At 44.9% G+C, this 18,386-nt stretch overlaps 1 protein-coding gene across 1 annotated transcript in view; it reads left to right on the top strand.

The window, feature by feature from the left end:
* Positions 1-18,386, top strand: part of ush2a (Usher syndrome 2A (autosomal recessive, mild)) — a 1,183,552-nt gene that overhangs the window by 332,389 nt on the left and 832,777 nt on the right. The window contains exon 22 of the mRNA XM_078556364.1: positions 11,769-11,899. Coding sequence (XP_078412490.1) covers positions 11,769-11,899 — 131 coding nt within the window. The remainder of the gene's footprint in view (positions 1-11,768; positions 11,900-18,386) is intronic.

Raw genomic sequence — 18,386 nt, 5'->3', positions numbered from 1 at the left:
GCATTTGCTCAGGCACCGATTCAGTCCCTACGCCATGTTTGATTAATAGGAACAGTTGGATAACGATAATGTTCTGTTCGCCATGGGGATGTTCCCATTAAGAGGCTTCCACTCTTTGCAGCTTGCTGAGATGAAAACAAAACCTGTTCTTACTGGACCATCATCATAATAGTATATCACTTTCCTTTCTTACGGCACAGTGAAAACATGCTCAGTTGTTGATGACACTGCTGAATAACAACTCGAAAATTGCAGTGACCGGTGGTGGTAAATACAGGATAATTGTTTGGGACAAGTGTGATATGATTTGTTTCACAACTGGTAACCTGGCCAAATAACATGTTTTGTCAAGTTGTATTCTGACTGTGAAATAAAATTGTGTTTTGCTGGTTCTAAGTGAATATATTATTTATAACAGGGAAGTATTGCAAAATAAAAATGGTGTTGATTTTAAATGATTCTTTTAATCCTAAGATTTAGTGGGGGAGTTCACACATAAACAGGAGTCAGCGTTGAGCCTGCTCTGTCATTCAATTGAATTATAACTGAAATGTACCTCAACTTAAGTTGCCTGCTTTGTTCCATATCCTTTGATATGGATCTGCCCTCTTAGGTGAAAATAAAAGATCAGCAACAGCTATTCAAAGAAAAGAAGTGGGATTGTGGGGATGGGGGCGGGAGAGATGGAAGTGTTCTCCATGTGTCCTGGCTTACATTTATCCATCAAATGGCACTGAAAACAGTTAGTTCTGGTATTTGTTTCATTGCTGTCTATGGGAACTTGCTCTTTGCAAATTATCACTGCCCCTATATTACAACAGTGATTGCATTTCAAAAGTGTTTCATTTGTTGCAAAACACTTTGGGATATCCTGAAGTTATATTAGCTGCTATATAAATGCAGCTTCTTTGAACAAAACCTAATCAATCCCAGTCTTGAAAATTCAATTGATGCAGCACCCACGTCCTTTTGAGGAGCAATGCTGAATTTCCATACCCTTTGTATGAAAACATGCTTCCAGATTTTGTTGTAATGTACCTTTAAGGGATAGCAGCATGCCATCACTAGAAGGGAAGCGAGTCATGTGACAGTCCCAGTTTCACTTTTGCCTGTGAGAAGCACACAACTCTGCTGCTGATGCCACCTAGCTTTATACCTTTGTATAAATGTTCCTTCATGCCTAGTCTGAACAAATGAACCCACAACATGTTTACCCAATTCTTTATGAGTGATTGGTGCTTTTATATCATTAGAAAAACACAACATGGTGGTCAAACAGCCTGGCAACAAGATGAAATACAGATCCAACATGGTAAACAGCCATAGATTGTACTGCATGGCATGAGACGACCCTCGAAATTTCAGTCGAACCACAATAAGTTTGCAGCATTGGAGAGTGTTGAAATTGCAACATGGTGACTGCACAGAAAGGCTTTTAAGACACAGTGCTGGGATAGTGATTAAGTAAAGAACCGGTAAGCAGATGGATCCCTCGTGGTGAAGTTGCAGTGCATAACCTGTCAGCTCAGTGAATGGGACTGTGCATCGAAATGATCAGCACTGGGTTAGCTCAGTCGGGAAAGGCGAGTGACCAGGGTATGGGCTGGATCAATAGCGAGTGAGGGAGAGGCCAACAAAAAAAACCAAGCAAAACCACCATAAAATCGGGCTAGAGAAGGTTGTGATTATAATGGGTGGCTTCAGGAGTTGTTGAACAATAAATTGAATACAGCAAGGAAAAAAGTCAAAGGATAGTGTCAGAATGGCCACAAAATTCCCCAGTTTGAATTGAAATGCAGTTGACCTACTATCGGAATTCAAAATGTTTGAACAAGGTACAGAACTATGGTTTCTTGATTCAGGAGTGTCTGAACCAGACAAACGAACCATAAAAATTCACCTAGCAATTGGGAATGAAGGTCTACACAGGCTGAAGACATCAAGATTAACAGAAGAAGAGCGAAAAGATCCCCAAAAGACGTGGACTACATTGGAAGACCGATTCAGAATCGGTTTAAATTTCTGTATTCGTCAACTAAGTTCATCTCATTTCAACAACAGCCTACACAATCCGTAGACCATTTCACCAGCAGATGCAATGAAAAGGGTATGTAATGTGACTTTTCAAACGCAGAGCTAACAGACAGAATTGTTGAGTTGGTAATTGCAGCCATTCCCATGGAAGAAGTTAACAAACATCTGCTAGACAAGCCCAAACTGTACAGCATCAAAGACCCTACTCAAGAATGAACATAAGTATGAAGTGATCCTTGCAGGCCAATGAAGCTTACAGGTCCCAACACAACCCCAGTTGCTGACGCACTTACTGGAACACCTAAGCCTAGGAAGACATGTGGAAGGTGTGACCTTCTGCATACTACAAGGGAATGCCCAGCTTTCCATCAATTCTGCAAAGCATTTGATAGAAAGGGCCATTGGCGATGGCAGTGCACTAGAGCAAAGGCTGATACAGCTACAAAGAGCCATGCATTGATCCAAACAGACCATAAACAATGGGTGCCTTCCAGCAGTAAGAATGACCATCCAGTATCCCATCAGAAACATCTACATGAGGTGACTGGCAAACCAGGAAATTACGATGACGTGTATGATGAGATGAAAAGCAGTAAACACGTTTCACACCATCAATCTCGTGGAAAACATAGATTCCACCTCACCATCCCAAATGTTTGCCAAGATTCGAATAATCTGGTCTAAGGAAGTTGGCCAAGATTGACACAAGGGCAAGTGCCAACATACCACTCCTATGAATTCTAAAAGATGTGTCCACGGAAGTGGAAGGTCATGGTGAAATCTACTACTGTGCCACTTTCAGTTTACAACCATTCACTAATTCTATGTGCAGGATCTATAGTCCTGGAGTGCAAGTACAATCAATCCTCCTGGGTGTCACAGATGTTATCCATCATGAAGACTAAAGGCCCAGCGATTGTTGGTTTACCGGCATGCCGTAACCTCGCATTAGTGACAATTCATGGAATCAGTTAGATGTCATATGGCAAATCAACTTCAGCTCCTCCTAGCAACCTCCTAACACCTGAGATCACAACTAACATCGAAATATCCAGAATGCTTCAACAAAATTGGCAGTTTCAAGGGAGCTGCAATGTTATTCTACAGGAGAATGCAAGTCCATCAATCGATTTAGTACATGTTGTGCAACGCAAATGCCAGCAGCTACAAGAAGAAACAGAGAAAGATTCTACACTACTGAAACTGTGGAAAACCATCATTGAAGGATGGTCTGATTCAATTCAGCATGTCCACGAACACATGAAGCAATTTTGGCCTTATTGGGATGAGGTAGGCATCTCCCGGTGAGTCATTTTAGAAGCAGGCAGGCCTTCGTACTGGAATCGTTGTGACCTGATATTCTTCAGCAACTTTATCACTCACACCTGTGCATAGATTGGACTTGAAGACTCTCAAGAGAGACAGTCTATTGGCTGAGTATGAACAATGACATTGAAGTCGTTGTCAAGAAGTGTAAGGCATGTCAAGAACATATGCCAAATCAGCACAAAAACCACTGATTCCCCATGAAGTTCCTACCCATCCTTGGTCCAATATTGCATCCGACCACTTTCATGTCCATGACACTGACATCATTGTCATTATCAATTACTTTGCCAAGTACCCCATTATTCGCCAACTTCACAATACATCAAGCACAACTGGCGCGCACGCTTGAAATGCTATTTTCAGTTTATTTGGTGTGCCTAGAGATAACAGTCCATGATTTATTGATAAGCCATTTGGCAATATATGCGAGAAGCGGATTATCAATGACGGTACTTCTCCTCGTTACCCTGGATCTAACAGCCTAGCTGAACGAATGATTCACATGGTGAAATCCCTAATTCTCAAATGTAGACTGACCAAGCAAGATCTACACAATGCAATGTTACATCTGAGAGCGACACCTTTAAGTGCAACTGTTCCATCACCGGCAGAGCTCATGTTTAGAAGACTTGTATGTACCAATTTACTTATTCTTACCCATTCTACTCCCTCAGAAACTAGAGAGCAACTTTTAAAACTGTAAGAGAAGATGACCACCATGCGCGATAAAAATACAGGTGCAGAATTGCCAAGTTTAGTTGGGACAAAATATTTGCATCCAGGATCCCACAAAGGTTATGTGGCAACCAGCTGAGGTGACAAGGATTTGTTTGGAACCAAGATCCTATGAAGTCATTACACACAAAGGTGCAACAGTGAGAGGCAACCGAAGACAAATCAGATCCACTCCAGCTCCTCAGCCACCATACGGTCCTATTTGTATGTAGGACAAGATCCCAAATGCAACCAGGAACAACCTCCAAGAATGACATTACTGTGAGCAATTAAAGACACTTCCAGACAAGGTTACTAGATCAAGATCTGGGCGTACCAGAAAATTACCTCTATGATTTAGGGACTCATAGGGCGGGATTTTCCATAAATGAGACTAAGTTCGGTGGTGTACGTTTTCGGCAGCACCCACGCTGTCTGGAATGGCGGAAACCCACACCTGATTCTGCGCTTGGAGCCTCATTAATTATGCATAGGGAGTATCGGTCCAAATCACCTTTTGGGTTGGGAGTTGATTCGTGCGACCGCCATCAGCTGGCAGGTTCGAAGTTCCGGGCACCATATTTAAAGGCCAGTCCAACACACAATCTCACTCTCTCTGGCCCACCACAGATGTCTGGCAGCCAGAAGAGGAAGGCTGAGAGCCTGAAGAAGAAGGCAGCACCCTGCTTCAGGCCCTCCAGGCCTTGAGCAAAGGCATGTGCTCTATCCCAGGGATGGCTGCAGGAAGCGCAGCAGCCTCACCTCTCTGGCCTGGGAGGCCGTTGCGGAGCAGGTCAGCGCGGCTGGTAACTGCACCTGAAGTGCCACCCAATGCAGGAAGAGGATGAATGATCTCATCCTCTCCACCAGCGTAAGTCATCCTTCAACTCCCTCCAATAGCAAACTCTCATCATGGCATCATGCACTCAAATGGCTACTCTCTTCAGGGATCTCACACAACCATTAGCGGGGAACACATATCAACACTCATTCTCTCATTGAGACTTTCACATCACCACCATCCCACCTATCATGTTGCTCACACTCCATCCTCTGGCCCTTCTGGGGAGGGCTCACCACACACAGGGGACATGCATCTCACCCAACCTCTGCTCCATCCCTTCTCATCACATGTCTTTCTTTCTTCTTCACACAGGCCAAGCTAGTGCACAACAGGCACAAGAGATCGCAGACCGGGGATGGGATAGCCGACATCATTGCCCTCGGTGAGTTTGAGGAGGCTGCAGCTGACCTGGCTGGGGAGGACAGGGATTGCTCCTGTGGGGAAGGGGAGATCGGCCTCTCTCACCAACCTAGAACGGATCACAGCTCCATCACCATCAAATCTTGCCATTCACAGTGAGTCATGAGCAGTCTTATCTAGCTCATGCTCATTAGCTGAAACTCTATTTTCTATTTTCCAGGCACCAGCTGATCGAGACCCACAGCCAGTCCAGCACCAGCCTGAGCCCCCAGACTTTATCTGAGCAGGAAGCTCCGGAAGAACTGTCACAGCGCTCACACGAACCCTCCACCAACTCAGATCAGGTTCGGGCTCCTTCCTGGGGAGCACCTCGCTGACACAGCCCCACAGCAGTCAGAGGCAGGGACAGCCCAGGTCTCCGGCACTGGGACAGCTACTGGAGACCAGCCACTCACTCAGTCCAAGTCAGATGATGAGCCTCTGGAAGTGGCCACCAGTTCAATACTGGTGATGCAACAACAGGCGGCAGAGCATCAGGCAGAGATTCGACAGTCACTCAGCAGACTAGAGTGAACGATGGAGGAGTCCGTCCGCGTTATGTCTGATGTTGTGACTCCGACATGCGAGCTCCTTGAGGTGACCATGGGATGGCTGGTGACCACCATGGAGACCTTAGTGCAGCAGGTCAAGGTGGATTTGTGCTTGGCCCTGCACTCCATGGCCACACACCATGGTGAGTACCATCAGGATGTAGCCGATATGGGGACGAGGCAACTTGACTCCCCTCCAGGTGCACCATCTCCTGCAGGAGTCAGGGTAGGGCCCTCAGGCACCCACAGCAAGGATCAGCATCAGCCGGACACCTCAAGGGCCTCATCTCAGGACACTCCAAGGGTGTGCAATCGCTCACAGCTCCCTCTGCCTGTGACCCTATCCACTCCCGCTTCTCAGGTCGCCGAGGGCACTTTTGCCCCTGAGCAGGTGATCCTTATCTGACCAGGGCCCTTCAGACCTCAGGCCACCAGAGAACATCCGCCAAGGTCATCACAAACATCAGGACGTAGCAGTCAGCAGGCTGCCTCCATCTCTGCTGTAGATGTCGGGGCTGTATCCAGGTGTAGCAGTTGAGTTAGGAAAGTTAAGAAAAATTGATGTCAATTTTTGGTCGTGGACGTGCTAGACAGGTAAATAAATTGAACTTTTGTTAATACATTTGATGGTTATGTGAATGTTCCTGTCAACTGAAGGCGTTGTGATTTTGTACTTTGGAATCCTCTTATTTCGAGGTTTAGCCTTCCTCCCACTCAGTGATAGTGTACCATTGCAAGATTCATATTCCTCTGATGTCAACCTCAGTTGAACTAGTACTCGTGCCCCTTGTGTGATGCCAGGGAGATGTGTTTAAATCTTTATTGGAAATGTGTGATGCAAGCGTTTCTAACCCTTCCTCAAGGAACACCATTGAGTGAGGGCAGCTTATCAGCATTGATATTCTAGCAGCATTTGTGTCTCCTCAGTCTCCTCATCCATGGTGTGATTACGCTTATACTGACCCTCAGCAGTCTCCTAAGGTTCCTGGGCCTCCTGATCCTCATCTTCTGATGAGCTCTTATCCTCCTCCAGTTCATCCTCTGGCAGGGGTTTACCCACTACGGCAGAAGAAAAGACATGGACGGGAGGAGGAGATCCCTAGGTATGTCCACATCTCAGTCGCAGCAGTTTTTGCATCATTAGATGGTGGCGAAGGCTTCAAGTCTTCTCTTGCATTGCTCTTGTTCCTAAGTGGACGCTCAGTAACCAGAATGAGCTCACTCACAGGGCCCCATGGATTGAAGCAAAGATCATGCCCTGGTGATTCCTGAAGCCAGAATCCCACAAGTGTGAATGCAGGACTTATTCTCTCTGCAAGTGGGTGGACATCCCCTGATTTGAAAGAAAATGACTTTGAGGGCTAGGAGAGACGTGGCTATATTCCCTCACTTGACTTTACTCTTCCTGGAACCCATCAGTGATTAACGTATCACGGGCATGTCTCCCACGTCTTCCTTCCTCCATGGTGTGATTACGCTTATACTGACCCTCAGCAGTCTCCTAAGGTTCCTGGGCCTCCTGATCCTCATCTTCCGATGAGCTCTTATCCTCCTCCAGTTCATCCTCTGGCAGGGGTTCACCTCTGTGCATTGTGAAGGGCGCAACACACTGTGATGATGCGGGAAACCCTTTCGGGAATGTATTGTAGTGAGCCACCTGAGCGGTCCAAGCAGCTGAAGCACATCTTCAGAAGCCCTATGATCTGCTCTGTAAGGCAGCGTGTGGAGCTGTGAGCAGTGTTGTACCTCTCCTCGGAACGACTCTGAGGGTGACGCACTGGTGTCATCAGCCAGCATTTCAGTGGGTACCCCTTATCATCAAGCAGCCAACCCTGCAGATGTAATGACCCCTCGAAAATCTCAGGCACCTGGGAGTGACTCAGAATGTAGGAGTCATGGCAACTCCCAGGGTACCATGCAGAAACGTGCAGTATGTGCTTCCGGTGGTCACACACAAGTTGTACATTGATGGAATGACATCCCTTGCGCTTTATAAACATTAGGGCCTACTGCCACGGAGCCCAAATAGCCAAATGAGTGCAGATTATTGTATCCTGCACTCTTGGGAAGCCTGAGATGGTGGCGAAGCCGGTGAATCTCGTAGCCTGGCTATCTTTGTCCAGAGCAAACCTGACTTAATGATGGGTCTTCCTGTAAAGGGCATCTATGACCTCTTTTAAGAATTGATGTGTTGTGGACTGAGAGATGCTGCACAGATCCTCTGTTGATCCCTGGAAAGACCCAGAGGCCGAGAAATTGAGTGCTGCAGCCACCATCAAAATGACTGGTAGGGGATACACTCCAACTCCATGTGGCGTCAGGCCTTCACGAAGAACATGGCATATGTGATGTACCAGAGCTCAGGACAAGTGCAAACGTGCATGGCATTGCCTCTCACTCATTTGTAAGAAGGAGACCCTTCTTCGACAGACGTTAGGTCTGGCAAGCCACCCCAGTTGTCTGCGTCTCTCCTCATGACCCTCCTGTTCATGCTCTGGCTCCATTTGACCATGTCCCTTCTGCTGTAGCTGAGTGCGGAGTCACCGCTCCCTCCTTTGCCTCCTTCATTGCTTTAAGATCCTGACAAAGGCAGCATTGAGCCCTGGATCAATATGCACTTTTGTCTTCTCTCTGGAAGGAAACATTGAAGACATCAATGATTCAAGGGACAAGAAAGTGAAGCTCAGAAGCTGACATGTTTGGAAACTGTAAAGGTCCATAGTTTTTCCTGCCCTACTTGCATGGTGGCTGATACTGCCTTATCCGTGAAACACTAGCACACACATTGAGGTGACCAAGATGGCATCGCAAATATGTAACATCTTGAGCCTGGCATGGAATGCTGAAGTTTCAGTGAGATGAGTGACCCAACCTAGCCCTGTGCTCCAATAGCTGATGTGGCATATTAATGACCAGTCAGTTGCTTATGGTCAATGAGTGGATGCCCTTTGACCCATTTGGAGTGTCAATTCCGGTGAACATGTGACAGGCCTTCATTGATGGAATGCCATATATGACACAGCTGTGCCTCCTTCACTATTGCCTGCATTCCCAACTTCTACATTCCTATGTGTTACCCTTGAGATTCAGCAAATGTGATGTGAAGCCACTGAGTTCTGAGTAGTGCTAATGAAGCCATTGGCTTTCAGTGGCTTTCATCCCACGGGGGTCTTCCTCCTTTCTTTCTAAGCAGACTCCTGCAGCAACAAGAGGTTAGAGGGCGACCCTAGAAAGGCCCCCACTTGCTCCTTACAGCCCTTCCACAGCCTTCCTTCCCCATTATCCCCTTTGTGTTCATCAACCCCACCCTCGCCTCACAGCCCACCCCCAGTTGAAATGCTAGTTTCTGAAAGTAGAGGCCAGCATGAGTACCACAGCACAGTGGGACAGTGTAGGCAAAGAGCAGGAGCAGACCAACCCTACAGCCCCAGCAATGTGGCATTCATTGCAACAAGACCAGCGCATTGCGATGGCAGGTAGGCTATGTATTTTCCACTGACCTCAGAGTTACCGGTGAACTGAGGTCTGACTTGTGCACACCACCCTTTTCAAATGGATTTGAGGCTGATATAAATTTCCCGCTGGCATGACGCAAGATCGGAAGGCCAAGCAAGATTCCGGCGAGCAGCTGTTTTAATGAGCATTCATGACATGTTAATGAATGCAAATGGCATTCACGCCACTAGTTGGCGGGATAACCGACCTGCCATAAACACACCAACAGGAGAATTGCAACCTAATTTTACAACGGCGTATTTGCGACTTTTTGTCTACCGCTAGATTCTCCGCTCCCGCCCGCCGCGGGTGGGATGGAAGAATTCCGCCCATAGAGTCACCGGTCCTATAAACTTATGTAATGGTGATTAAATATGAACTGGTGCAGACATGATGGGCTGAGTGGCCTCGTTCTGTGCCGTTAAGATTCTGTGATGTATTATAAATATAAATAGTATAAATTATACTTTGTTGGAAGGGGAGGAAGTATCTTCAGAAAGAAGGGGGGATATTGTTATATGCCTTTAAGGGGTGGCAGCATGCAACTACTCGAAGGGAAGTGTGTCATGTGACCCAGTCTCAGTTTCACTTTGGCTTTTGAGCAGCACACAGCTCTGCTGATGATATCTTCAAGCTTGATACCTTTGTAGAAATGCTCCTATATTTCTCATCTTAATAAATGAATGCACAATGTGTTTACACAATCCCTTATGAGCGATTGCTGCCCTTATATCATTATAAAAGCGTGACAGATTTCACTCCTAAATAGCCTACCTTTAGTTTTAAGAGTATGCACTCTTGTCCTCAAATCCCCTAATAGAAAAAATAATTTCTCTGTCTCTCCTCTATCAAATCCCTTTATCATTTTAAATAACTCAATTAGATCACCCCTTAACCTCCTAAACTCAAGGGAAATGAGCCAAATTTATGCAACCTGCCCTAATAACTTAACCCCATAAGCACATAAAACCAAATGCAGTACTCCAGGTGGAGTATGATCAAATCTCTGTACAACTGAAACATCACATCTTGACTTTTGTATTTCAACACCTTTGTGATAAGTGCCATTAGCTTTTTTGATTACTTTTATACCTGTGCACTAGTTTTACTTGATTTGTGTATATGAACATCTAAAGCCTTTTGTCCTCCATAGCTTCTAATTTTTCACCGTTATGAAGATATTCTGATTTGTTTTTCTCAAATCCAAAGTGGATGACCTCATATTCCGCCATTTTGAACTCCAAATTCAAAGTTTAGCCTACTCACGTGGTCAATCAATGTCCTTTTTAACTTCACGTTCCAATTCACACCACTTGTTGGGCCTAGCAATTTTAATATAACCTACAAACTCGGATATACAATTCCCTACTCCTTCATCCAAATAAATATTCCAACCATACAAGAAAAGAGCTGCTTGACACAGATCCATAATTTGATCCCACATTAGAATGGCAGGTTGCCAAGATTCAGTGAGTTGCTGCTTTACATCAATAATGCTCTTTTTATCAAAGGGCTACATTATTGATACAACTAGATTATTATGTGCTAAAATTCTGCAAATGGGCAAAAACGTGGTTAAATCCTAACAATATTGCAGCAGTGACCTTTTGTGTGAGCAGTGTAAAATATTAAAATTCATGGGCTCAACATCAGAAAATATTGAGAGTTCTTGGTATAACTTTTCAACATAAATTCCTGAAATCCACCTTGTGTAAACTTGTACTGCCTAAGTCAATGGATTGTTATGAAATATTTTACACAAAAAGTTTGAAATAATGGCAAGATAAATTTTAATAGATATAGGTGCAGGTGCTGTAGAAATATGTGGAACCATGGTGACTCACATTATGGAGGAGACCTACCCACACCCTGATGAGTTATGAAAATTGGCAGATTACTTAGATTCCCCAAAATGTGCCCTAAACATAGTGACAGTAATACCTGAGGCAGAAAAAGTGATGTATCTTACAAATAACAAAATAAATATGACATATGAAATAAGGAATGGACAACAAAGGAAGCGAGGATATGTCTTGCAAAAGTCCTCACAGATATTAGGAGCACAAGCAATTGAAGTTTCACTATTGGATTAATGAGGGCACTGTATGACCAAACAAGGGGTATATATTAAAATAATGATACAAGTTATTAAAATTATGTGGGGTAGTTAAACCATTTGGATTGTACAAATCAGGGTCACAAATCACCAAAACATTGGCAGAATTGATTACAGCTCAATGAAGTTGTTCATTTACACCTTCCTTCTAATAAACCCAATGAGCATTTCTTCAGACCTGTTTGGTATTCATGCTGCTTTGCTGGCTTTTACTAATTGCCTTCCCTTACAGAATAATAGAAAAAGTAATACTAATGATTTTAATTTGATTGTTTCTCTACCATAGGTATAAAACTCAGCTTCAAGACCAGTCAGCCTGATGGGTTGATTCTCTTTGCTGTGTCTGTGGGAAGCCAGGAAGAGTATGTTGTGCTGCAGATACAAAATGGACATCCTTTCTTCCTTTTCGATCCACAGGTACATGTCAGTCAATAATTATGCAGAGGCTTCAGAGGGATTTCTTGCCTGCGTTAAATCATCAGAGAAGGCACGGTTTAATAATTTAACAGCTGTGAAACAATAATGGAGTAATGACAGAATGCTGCCCTAGGATAATTTTGTTACCTTTCGATCAGCATAACGATAGGATCTAGAATTTTACAATTGTAGTTGTTTGTCATGTTCACTGTGCAGATAATTCAACCACTAAACAGGATTTGATTTATAAACAATATTATTTTTTTCTAAAAAAGTTGAATACATATGTGATTCATTTAATAAAACCAGTGAAACATCTCAAGGAATTTAAAAATGGATCAGCCTTTAAGAAACACTAATTCATATGTATATAATGGTAATATTCTCTTAATATCTTTGGGCCAATGTAACATGTGAATTGTTAGTACTATTGCCCTGTGTGAGTGTCTTTTGTCTGCAATGCACTGGGTTTAAAACTAAGAAAATTAAGCACACTCAGCAATCTGTGTACACATATCAGTTTTTTCATTAAATTGCAATTATTTTAAATATAGCTATAAAATATGTTACCAAATCAGTAGATATCTATGTAAAATTGATAACAAAGACTTTTAAAAAATGGAATAACTCAGTATCTCACTGTAAGTATAATTTCATAATACCTTTTCCCAGAATGATACATGTACTTGTTACATCATTAAGATGTAGCATGCTCTGATTCATAGAACACGAAGCAAACATATTAGACTACCAACAATTTACATCTTCCCTGACCAGAACCTGGCCTTGCAAGTAAAGGCCCAGATTTTGTAGCCTGTGGCAAACAAACATTTGTTACAGCTGACTTTCTGTGCGATTTGTGTTGTGGCTTGAAAGCCAAGACTGCATGGTACTGTCTACATGGGATTTGAAACCTATGTACAGGGCAAATAATGGCTGTTTCCTTAACCAACCAGGTTTAGGAGTCCTTACTATTCATGCAGGTGGTAGTTTTAACTTGACAATGGGCTGGATGTTGTTGGGTTGGGTCCAGTAGCATGTGAGAAACTTGGAACTAAGTGCAATACATCTGTCAATGGTTTTTTAACCCGGCCACTGCATTTGAATCTGACTTCTGGGTTTCCTGACAGAGTAAGTTGAGCAGGTGTGATGAGAATCCTCATAAGTCAATTTCAACTCTAATACTTAAAGGAACATTGAAAAGATAATTCTGGATCTGAGAGAACAAGAGAAGGAACTGTCAGAATGCCTCTTCTTAGTGATGCCTCCCTAGATGCGAAGCCAGGGGCTGTAAGGACCAATAGAGAGATACTTTTCCCTACTGATGACAGGAAGAAGCAGGCCAGTGAAAGAAGGAAGGCATAGCTGGAGGTTGAAGGTGGAGGGTTGTGGTACCACTCTCCTAGATTCAGTGCCAAAAGCGAAGCAGGAAAGGTGAACACAGTGGCAGATTCAACTACGGCCTGATGCGTGTATCATGCCAACCCCCTCACTCTACTCTCTCAAGCCTACTCCAGCACATCACTTCTCACACCAACTTACCTTGCAGATGCACCCATCTTTTTCTATCTGCGCACTTCCTTAGATCCCCATCTGTCCATCCATGACTGACATTCACCCTCATCTTACTGCAATGTCTCATAATCACACTCAACAAATGTTGTCTGTCCATCTGTTCAACACATCCTATTACTCTCACTCATAAGCCTCTTCTTTCCCTCCCTGCAGGAGAAGAGAACACCAAACCCCCACTAGATCCTCCACCAATCTCACAATTAACATCCAGAGAGGAGGAGATCAGCAGAGCTTGGCATGCCTGGCCATCGGAGGTGGAGAGAGGGGGACAACTACATGGCATACAATACTCACTATGTTGGTTTGATGTTAGCAGCCAGTGAAATATGATGATGTGCATAATGATCAGTTAAAACATTCTTACCTTGACAGTTCTAATTGATGTCTTTAATCTTCCATGGGACCTTCAAGTGTCCAGAAGTGGGCCAAGAGAATGACAATGGTTCCACAAGTGAGGTCTCACACTCTGGGCTGAAGCCGCCCACCGACCTGTCAATGGCCAATTGAGGCCATTGACAGGATAATTAAAACAACTAAAGGACCTGCCCGTCCAACCTTAAGGTTGGCAGGCAGGCCAGGAGCCTCAGCGGGCTTCTGAAAAAACATGAAATCTCATCCACCGGCGGGATGAGGTTTCAAGTAGGGTTTAAAAAACTTTAATAAAGTTTTAGTTAAATTTATTAACATGTCCCATCTTGTGTGACATTGTCACATGATGGGGACATGTTAAGGATTTTTTTATTTTTCTATTTTTAATGTTTGAACAGCTTTCAACGATCTCCCTGAGGCAGCACTTAGCCTCAGGGAGATGTGCGCATGCGCGAAAGAGCACTCTCTCGCATTTGGGGAATCCCCCCACCACCGCCCGCACAGGAAGCGCATAGCGCATCCCACCGGGTGTCAAACTGGGCGTGCCTTAATTGGCCCGCCCACTTAAAATGGTGGTGGGGCCCGCTTCTCCGGCGGGGATCGGCTCCCCGCCCACCGGAGATTGGGTCTGGCCGGCCTGCCCGGTGGGCAGAAAATTCTGCCCTCTGTGTGTGTGTGCTGTCATTTGTAAACAATGCAATAGATGCCGTCAGTTCAGTAGGACCAAAAGAAAGAAGGTTTTTCACTTGGTGAGTGATCAAGCACAGATAATGGAGACAAGGACAGCAGTAGAGAGTCCACGTTGGAGGATGCTCCAAGCTCTACTCTGCTGGACACAGATGCTGAACCTTGGGGACTGTTGCCAAACATAATACTTCTGGAACTGCAAGAAAGAATGTGTGGTGTACTGGCAGGCTTTCCAGCCATGCTGTCCAAGCTTGCAGAGCTTGGAGGAGTTCATCCTCAGCATAAGTGACATGACGTTTCAGGCATTTGCAATGATGTCGTTGTCTATAGAAAGAGATGGCCACTTGCATGGAGCATTAAACACGGCAATTGTATGTGCAGACCCTCACCAATGATTTTCATGCTAAGAATGCCACCTTAAATAAGATTAAGGGAATTCTAGCATTGGCTGTTCGTTGCAACACTGATTTGCAGCAAAGTGCTCTCCGGCTGATTGATATTGGCCAAGTGCAGTAGGCCAAGTCCAGTAGTAAAAGGGACATAGAAGCAGGGGCAAGCACAAAGTGCTTCCATCCCTCACCCTTTGCCCCCAACCCCTATCCCTGTCAGTACTCCATATGCTACCTGGTGTTCACATGGCTGAATTTACTGTTGCACAGGTGCAGGTGGAGTAGTCTTTGGTGAGGCCATCAGGGGCTCCAAACCTCAGAGGACATTGGTCAAAAGCATCTCAACTGTCAGAGCAGAGAACTGAGAAGGCTGCCTCTATCTCTGTTGAAACCACAGGAGTTGCCCCATGTTGAATTGTAGGAAGATGAAGAGAAAAGACTTGTAGTTATACTAGGGTATTCACCTGGATGCTTATGTATTTATGGGCAGGTGAATGTGAGGCCCTACAAATGTCTCCAGTAGATCCCCAGAAGGATCGAAAAGCAAAGACGTTGAGGGCAGTGATGACTTTGACAGCCACTGTTCACAGGGCCCACTTGTGCCACAGGTCTTCTTCCAGTAAGCTGCAAAGGACTACCACCATCTAATGTGAGACTCTGAACCCCCTGAGGCACTGATGTTTTGACATGTCCTTCGTCTGTACACAGTGTTGCAGGTATCACCTCTGGTGAGCTGCCCCATACTTCTCATCTCCCCTGTGCTGTGGTGCAGCAGGACTGTGAGAAGGCTGCTGCTGCTTCTGTTGGTACTGCTGTTGGTGCTTCTGCTGTTGTTTGTCCTGCTGCTGCTGCTCCTGTTGCTGCTGGTCATTCTGGTCCTCATCTAAGTTCCAAACGGACACTGCGTAAGTGGCAACCATGCTGATCTGATATATGACTGATGTAAAGTGGAGATCATGTACACAAACCTCCCAAGTAGTGAAAGCAACATTTGAAGTAATGAAAGTCACCTCCAGAGTAGTGAAAGTGCTTAGAACAAGTACAAAACTTTTCACACATTTAGACAAGAAAGCCATTGTGAGATTTCTGTGCCTATAGGGATTTTTGCCTGTCCTTTCTTCAGCCTCTCAATTGCATCTGTGTTCTTGCTTTGCTTTCACTGACGAGTTCTAGGAAGCCTATGCACCCACAGTCAAATCCCAAAACCCATATTAGCATCACTTTTAATGAGCAATTAACATCTTGAAATTAACAAGTTGCCTCTCCCGAGGGGGTTGCTCGCATGCAGCCTAATGCAGTACAGTTAAATGCAGAAGTCAGTGGGTTGAAGCCAGCTTCGTGAGCAGCTATCAATTTCAGCACTTTTAACTCCTTACCGACTCTCAGTCACCTGCTCCTGCAAGCAAAAATTCTCAGCTTCGAGTCCAAACCAGGAAGTTTAAATTAGACCTTTTAATTCAATCAACCTTTTAAGCCAAATCATGCACTGAAAGTGAAATATAGGGTCATAAAAATGGAATTAAGAGAGAAAGATAAAAGTGGAAAAAATTAAAAAATAACTTACTTTAAAAAAATCTTCAACAATAATTAAAGTCTTAAGGGACAAGTTTCCATACTTTTAAAAGTAAATCTTCAGTGCCAGAGAGGCTGTTTGACATTAAAATTCATCTACACTTGAATGGCCAATCCAGTGTGTTTACTGGATATCTAGTGGTTAAGTACTGCAACTTCACACCTTTCCATGTATGTGAAAGCTGAGTCTCTCCATCAGATACTGTTATACTGCAGGTTATAGAGTCATCAGCACAGAAGAATGCCCTTCGGCTCTTTGTGCAATAATCCAGTCAATCCCACTTTCCCGCTCTTTCCCCTTAGTTCTGCAACATTTTTTCCCCCAGGAGCCTATCCAATTTCCTTTTGAATTCATTGATCATCTTCATTTGCGCTGCCTGAATTTCCTCATTCCTGGAACCATTCCAACAAATCTGCTCTGTACTCTCCCAAGAGCTTTAGCATGGGTGTGTGGATTACTAGTCCAGTAATGTTACCACTACACCTGTTGTGGCCTAAACAGAGCTTTATACAGGTTCAACACAACTTTCCCGCTTTTGTACTCAATACCTCTATTTATGAAGCCAAAGATCTCATATGCTTTGCTAATTACTCTCTCAATATGTCCTGCAACCTTCGAAGATCTATGCACATGACTCCCAAGGCCCTCCATCCCTGCACACGTTTTAGAACTGTGGCATCAAAATATATCACCTCTCCCTATCCCTTCTGCCAAAATGCCTCGCTTATATTCAATTCCATTTGCCATTTGTTTGCACATTCTGCTAGACTACCTATTTCCTTTTGCAGTCAGTTGCATCATCACTGTTTACCACACTTCCAAGTTTGGTATCATCAGCAAATTTTGAAATTTTACTCTGTATTCCAGTATCCTGGGCCGGAATTCTCTCATGCCCCCGCTGGCGGGATAAATGGCGGGTGGAAGGACAGAATTCGGCTGGAAGCCCAAAAATCAGTTTCATGCTGGCGTGAATTATCAAATCAGATGCAAATGAAGGCCTCACCGGATTTGCACTCCACCGCCCCCCCCCCCCCCCGGCCAATTCACAATTTACTGTTACGCCAGTGGGAAAATACGCCAGTTCAGAACACGTCTGGACAAATGTAACATGCAGAAGTTGGGACTCACCTTTAGAGCCTTGCTCAGATTGCGGACATCCGAGGAGAAGAAGATGCTGGAGCCCTACAGCTACCAGACCCTGGAGGAACATGTGCATCACATGCTGGGTAGATCCTCATGCGCATGGCTCCAGTGAAGCAACTCTCGGAAGGTGGGAGGTCTCCACGCAATAGCTTCATGGACTTCGCTGACGCTTGGACCTGCTTAGGAGCTTTATGGACTTTACCATGGGCTGGTAAAGATACGGTGAAGGGTGGGAAAGGATAGGGGAGATGAAGGTTTAGGTGTGAGTGGGTAGAGGAAGGCCTTGGGGGGAGGTGGTTTGCTGAAGATGGGGAGACCGAAGGTGGTCGGAGCTGAAGATAGGTGTGTGTGAATGTGTCGGGGGCTGAAGATGGGAGGGGAGGGTGAAGGTGTCGGGGGGGGTGTGAAGATGAGGGGGTTGTCAGGGAAAGGTGTAATAAGGAGAATGGTGCAAGTGAGGAGGTAGATTTAAAAGGGAAGGAAGGTGTAATGGAGGGAGTTGGAGGTGGGAAGGTGTCCAGGGTGAGGAGGGAGCACGGTGGGGGAAGGGAGGAATGAAGGTGGAGGAAGGAGTAAGCGGGAAGGAAGGTATAAGGCGCAGGGTGCAATGTTCAGGTGAATGTGCAAAGGAGGGGTTTGTGGAGTCAATGATTGCTTACTGGGGAGCGAACTGAGGCTGGGCATGGTAAGAGGGAATTGCTAGAGTGATGGGGCAGGACATGGATGACTGGGGGAGGGGAAATGGTGGGGG

This window comes from Cetorhinus maximus, chromosome 14, assembly GCF_964194155.1.
Source record: "Cetorhinus maximus chromosome 14, sCetMax3.hap1.1, whole genome shotgun sequence".
Lineage (NCBI taxonomy): Eukaryota > Metazoa > Chordata > Chondrichthyes > Lamniformes > Cetorhinidae > Cetorhinus > Cetorhinus maximus.
Note: the sequence above shows the minus strand (reverse complement) of the source record. Positions and strands in the feature narration are given on the sequence as shown.